The sequence below is a fragment of the Mobula birostris genome, unplaced genomic scaffold, assembly GCF_030028105.1.
Source record: "Mobula birostris isolate sMobBir1 unplaced genomic scaffold, sMobBir1.hap1 scaffold_838, whole genome shotgun sequence".
NCBI classification, from domain to species: Eukaryota; Metazoa; Chordata; class Chondrichthyes; order Myliobatiformes; family Myliobatidae; genus Mobula; species Mobula birostris.
The window spans coordinates 114,863-120,898 of NW_027278555.1; the positions used below are offsets into that span (position 1 = coordinate 114,863).

Sequence of the window (6,036 nt, forward strand, 5' to 3'; positions counted from 1 at the left end):
ACCCCCGCGGTAGCAGCCCGGGTGGATTTGACACGCCATCCTGTCTCGCCCCACACCCCCGCGGTAGCAGCCCGGGTGGATTTGACACGCCATCCTGTCTCGCCCCACACCCCCGCGGTACCTTTCCCGAGTGGATTTGACACGCGATCCTGTCTCGCCCCACACCCCCGCGGTACCTTTCCCGAGTGGATTTGACACGCCATCCTGTCTCGCCCCACACCCCCGCGGTAGCAGCCCGGGTGGATTTGACACGCCATCCTGTCTCGCCCCACACCCCCGCGGTACCTTTCCCGAGTGGATTTGACACGCGATCCTGTCTCGCCCCACACCCCCGCGGGACCTTTCCCGAGCGGATTTGACACGCCATCCTGTCTCGCCCCACACCCCCGCGGGACCTTTCCCGAGTGGATTTGACACGCCATCCTGTCTCGCCCCACACCCCCGCGGGACCTTTCCCGAGCGGATTTGACACGCCATCCTGTCTCGCCCCACACCCCCGCGGGACCTTTCCCGAGTGGATTTGACACGCCATCCTGTCTCGCCCCACACCCCCGCGGTAGCAGCCCGGGTGGATTTGACACGCCATCCTGTCTCTGGACGGTAACGCCACCCACACCCCCGCGGTACCTTTCCCGGGTGGATTTGACACGCCATCCTGTCTCGCCCCACACCCCCGCGGTACCTTTCCCGAGTGGATTTGACACGCCATCCTGTCTCGCCCCACACCCCCGCGGGACCTTTCCCGAGCGGATTTGACACGCCATCCTGTCTCGCCCCACACCCCCGCGGGACCTTTCCCGAGTGGATTTGACACGCCATCCTGTCTCGCCCCACACCCCCGCGGTAGCAGCCCGGGTGGATTTGACACGCCATCCTGTCTCTGGACGGTAACGCCACCCACACCCCCGCGGTACCTTTCCCGGGTGGATTTGACACGCCATCCTGTCTCGCCCCACACCCCCGCGGTACCTTTCCCGGGTGGATTTGACACGCCATCCTGTCTCGCCCCACACCCCCGCGGTACCTTTCCCGAGCGGATTTGACACGCCATCCTGTCTCGCCCCACACCCCCGCGGGACCTTTCCCGAGCGGATTTGACACGCCATCCTGTCTCGCCCCACACCCCCGCGGTAGCAGCCCGGGTGGATTTGACACGCCATCCTGTCTCTGGACGGTAACGCCACCCACACCCCCGCGGTACCTTTCCCGGGTGGATTTGACACGCCATCCTGTCTCGCCCCACACCCCCGCGGGACCTTTCCCGAGTGGATTTGACACGCCATCCTGTCTCGCCCCACACCCCCGCGGGACCTTTCCCGAGTGGATTTGACACGCCATCCTGTCTCGCCCCACACCCCCGCGGGACCTTTCCCGAGTGGATTTGACACGCGATCCTGTCTCGCCCCACACCCCCGCGGGACCTTTCCCGAGTGGATTTGACACGCGATCCTGTCTCGCCCCACACCCCCGCGGTACCTTTCCCGAGTGGATTTGACACGCGATCCTGTCTCTGGACGGTAACGCCACCCACACCCCCGCGGTACCTTTCCCGAGTGGATTTGACACGCCATCCTGTCTCGCCCCACACCCCCGCGGGACCTTTCCCGAGTGGATTTGACACGCCATCCTGTCTCGCCCCACACCCCCGCGGGACCTTTCCCGAGCGGATTTGACACGCCATCCTGTCTCGCCCCACACCCCCGCGGGACCTTTCCCGAGTGGATTTGACACGCCATCCTGTCTCGCCCCACACCCCCGCGGTAGCAGCCCGGGTGGATTTGACACGCCATCCTGTCTCTGGACGGTAACGCCACCCACACCCCCGCGGTACCTTTCCCGGGTGGATTTGACACGCCATCCTGTCTCGCCCCACACCCCCGCGGTACCTTTCCCGAGTGGATTTGACACGCCATCCTGTCTCGCCCCACACCCCCGCGGGACCTTTCCCGAGCGGATTTGACACGCCATCCTGTCTCGCCCCACACCCCCGCGGGACCTTTCCCGAGTGGATTTGACACGCCATCCTGTCTCGCCCCACACCCCCGCGGTAGCAGCCCGGGTGGATTTGACACGCCATCCTGTCTCTGGACGGTAACGCCACCCACACCCCCGCGGTACCTTTCCCGGGTGGATTTGACACGCCATCCTGTGTCTGGACGGTAACGCCACCCACACCCCCGCGGTACCTTTCCCGAGTGGATTTGACACGCCATCCTGTCTCGCCCCACACCCCCGCGGTAGCAGCCCGGGTGGATTTGACACGCCATCCTGTCTCGCCCCACACCCCCGCGGTACCTTTCCCGAGCGGATTTGACACGCCATCCTGTCTCGCCCCACACCCCCGCGGGACCTTTCCCGAGCGGATTTGACACGCCATCCTGTCTCGCCCCACACCCCCGCGGTAGCAGCCCGGGTGGATTTGACACGCCATCCTGTCTCGCCCCACACCCCCGCGGTAGCAGCCCGGGTGGATTTGACACGCCATCCTGTCTCGCCCCACACCCCCGCGGGACCTTTCCCGAGTGGATTTGACACGCCATCCTGTCTCGCCCCACACCCCCGCGGGACCTTTCCCGGGTGGATTTGACACGCCATCCTGTCTCGCCCCACACCCCCGCGGGACCTTTCCCGAGTGGATTTGACACGCCATCCTGTCTCGCCCCACACCCCCGCGGGACCTTTCCCGAGTGGATTTGACACGCGATCCTGTCTCGCCCCACACCCCCGCGGGACCTTTCCCGAGTGGATTTGACACGCCATCCTGTCTCGCCCCACACCCCCGCGGTAGCAGCCCGGGTGGATTTGACACGCCATCCTGTCTCTGGACGGTAACGCCACCCACACCCCCGCGGTACCTTTCCCGGGTGGATTTGACACGCCATCCTGTCTCGCCCCACACCCCCGCGGGACCTTTCCCGAGTGGATTTGACACGCCATCCTGTCTCTGGACGGTAACGCCACCCACACCCCCGCGGTACCTTTCCCGGGTGGATTTGACACGCCATCCTGTCTCGCCCCACACCCCCGCGGGACCTTTCCCGAGTGGATTTGACACGCCATCCTGTCTCGCCCCACACCCCCGCGGGACCTTTCCCGAGTGGATTTGACACGCCATCCTGTCTCGCCCCACACCCCCGCGGTAGCAGCCCGGGTGGATTTGACACGCCATCCTGTCTCGCCCCACACCCCCGCGGTAGCAGCCCGGGTGGATTTGACACGCCATCCTGTCTCGCCCCACACCCCCGCGGTAGCAGCCCGGGCCGATCCGCCTCCGCCGCTCCTCACCTGCTCCGCGTCCAGCTGCAGCTCGCAGAGCTGCTGGCGGATCCGGTCGCGGCGGAAGGCGAGCCGGTAGAGGCTCTCGGCCATGCGGTCGCCGTCCAGCACCTCGCCGAGGCTGAGGCTGCGGTGGCGGACGCGCTGGGGCCGGCACACCGGCAGCTGGTAGTAGTGGTAGGTTTCGTGCGGGTTGTGGTACGGCCCCACCTTGTTCACGTAGAGCGGCACGTCCTGCCCCGCCTGGTACCGGCCGCCGCTGCCGCCCCCCGCCGCCCCCGCCCGGCCCGGGCCCGCCGCGCCCAGCGCCAGCGCCAGCAGCGCCGCCGCCACCGTCCCGCCGCCCGCCGGCCTGCCGCCGCCCGCCGCCATCTTAGCAGCCAGGACCCTGCAGGACCCCAGCCAGCGGGGCAGGGCAGCCCGCACCCCGCCTTACATCCGCACCCGGCGGCAGTAGCAATGGACTCCGCCTGCTCAGCTCTGCGCCCCCCTTTTAGGGGCGGCGGCGTCTCGCTTTCGGCTGGAGGAACCGAGGGGGGGGGAACGAGTGAAAGCAGGCGCGGAAAGGACGACTTCGCCACGTCACCTGCAGCAACCGTCGCCGCTCGCCAGAAAAGAGCGCATGCGCCGCGCAGCCCTTACCCCCCCCTTGTACGGTGCATTACCGCCACCTAGTGGTCCTTTCCTCTCACAGCAGCAACTAGTTTACTTCCAAAAACTTCCAGCGCCGTCCCTTCACACCTCAGTAAAACCTCGCATATAAATCCCCCACCTCAGTAAAACCTCGCATTTAAATCTCCCACCTCAGTAAAACCTCGCGTTTAAATCCCCCACCTCAGTAAAACCTCGCATTTAAATCTCCCACCTCAGTAAAACCTCGCATTTAAATCCCCCACCTCAGTAAAACCTCGCATTTAAATCCCCCACCTCAGTAAAACCTCGCATTAAAATCCCCCACCTCAGTAAAACCTCGCATTTAAATCCCCCCACCTCAGTAAAACCTCGCATTTAAATCCCCCACCTCAGTAAAACCTCACATTTAAATCCCCCACCTCAGTAAAACCTTGCATTTAAATCTCCCACCTCAGTAAAACCTCGCATATAAATCCCCCACCTCAGTAAAACCTCGCATTTAAATCCCCCGACCAGTAGCTGAAAAACTTCTAGCATTCCATTGTAAAAAAGAGCAATATAGAAAAGTAAGAGAAAAAAGACATTCACAACTCTTCTTTGAAGTCTGAACATTACTTACCACCACCTTGTAAATAAGACACTACCAAGTCAGGTGTGTACAGCAATTCATCCCCCCCCCCCGCACAATTAAAGCATGGAATAATCTTTATCCTACCGCAGTCACACAACCAAACCCAATTAAATTCAAGCAACACACATCAAAGTTGCTGGTGAAGGCAGCAGGCCAGGCAGCATCTCTAGGAAGAGGTACGTTTCAGGCCGCGACCCTTCGTCAGGCATCTGCAGAATTCCTGTTGTTTGCCCAATTAAATTTAAGCCAGCTTTTCTTCTTCAAAAATCTCCTTCTTAAGCCCACCCTCCACCACCTCCAGTTTAAATTCCATGTGGAATATCTTGGAGGATCAAGAACCAAGACCAAAAGGCATAGAAGCAGAATTAGGCCATTCAGCCCATCGACTCTGCCCTGCCATTCCATCATGGCTCATCCCGGATCCCACTCAACCCCATACACCTGCCTACTCACCATGTCCTTTGATGCCCTGACCGGTCAGGAAACGATCAGCTTTCACCTTAAATATACCCACTGACTTGGCCTCCACATCAATGTGTGACAGAGTATTCCAAAAAATCACTACTCACTGGCTAAAATTTCCCCCTTACCTCTGTTCTAAAACATCTCCCCTCAGCTCTGAGGCTGTGCCCGCTAGAGCACCATTAATAACTTCTATCTTACGATGTTTTTTTCTGCAGCTTCTAATATAACATTATTTTTTCTGCCCCACTTTTAGTTCGTGTCGTTCAATTTACCACATCTGCCATGAAAGTAACAATTTTTATTTTATCTACAGTCAACGAATCCCTTGTTATAAAACTGTACTCTACCTGTGTTTTGGATATTAATAGGTCCCTTTGACTGTACTTTCTGAAGAGCCTCTGCGTATGAAACAATCTGAACACACTGCACTTTAAATTCCAAGTGGATTTATTATCAGAGTGCATATCTGACCCTGAGATTTGTTTTCTAATGGGCATAAATAAACTATAATAGAATCAATCAACGGAGGACAACCAGAGTGTCAAAGACAACACACTCTGCAAATGGAAAAAGAAAAAAATAAAATAATAACAAATAAATAAATAGGCAATAAATTTCGAGAACGTGAGATGAAGTGGGTGCATAGGTTGTGGAAGCAGTTCAGTGTTGGGGTGAGTGAAGTTATCCACGCTGGTTCAGGAGCCTGATGGTTGAGGGGTAATAACTGTTCCTGAACTTGATGGAGTGGGTCCTGAGGCTCCTGCGCCTCCTTCCTGATGGCAGCACGGCCTGGGTGGTGGGGGTCTCTGGTGATGGATGCTGCTTTCCTGCAACAGCCTTTCATGTAGATGTGCTCAGTGGTGGGGAGGGCTTTACCTGTGATGGATTTGGCCGTATCCAGTACTTTTTGAGGGTTTGCTGTTCAGGGTCATTGCTGGTTCCGTACCAGGCTGTGATGTAGCCTGTCAATACACTCTCCACTACATGTCTATAGAAGTTTGTCCAAGTTTTAGATGACGTGCTGAATCCTC

At 59.1% G+C, this 6,036-nt stretch overlaps 1 protein-coding gene across 1 annotated transcript in view; it reads right to left on the minus strand.

Moving 5' to 3' along the window:
- The window catches only part of tm9sf1 (transmembrane 9 superfamily member 1), a 30,788-nt gene extending 27,231 nt beyond the window's left edge, over positions 1–3,557 (minus strand). Inside the window, exon 1 of the mRNA XM_072250943.1 lies at positions 3,286–3,557. Within this exon, the coding sequence (XP_072107044.1) occupies positions 3,286–3,369 (84 nt within the window). The 5' untranslated portion in view covers positions 3,370–3,557. The remainder of the gene's footprint in view (positions 1–3,285) is intronic.
- Between the last annotated feature and the right edge of the window lie 2,479 nt (positions 3,558–6,036).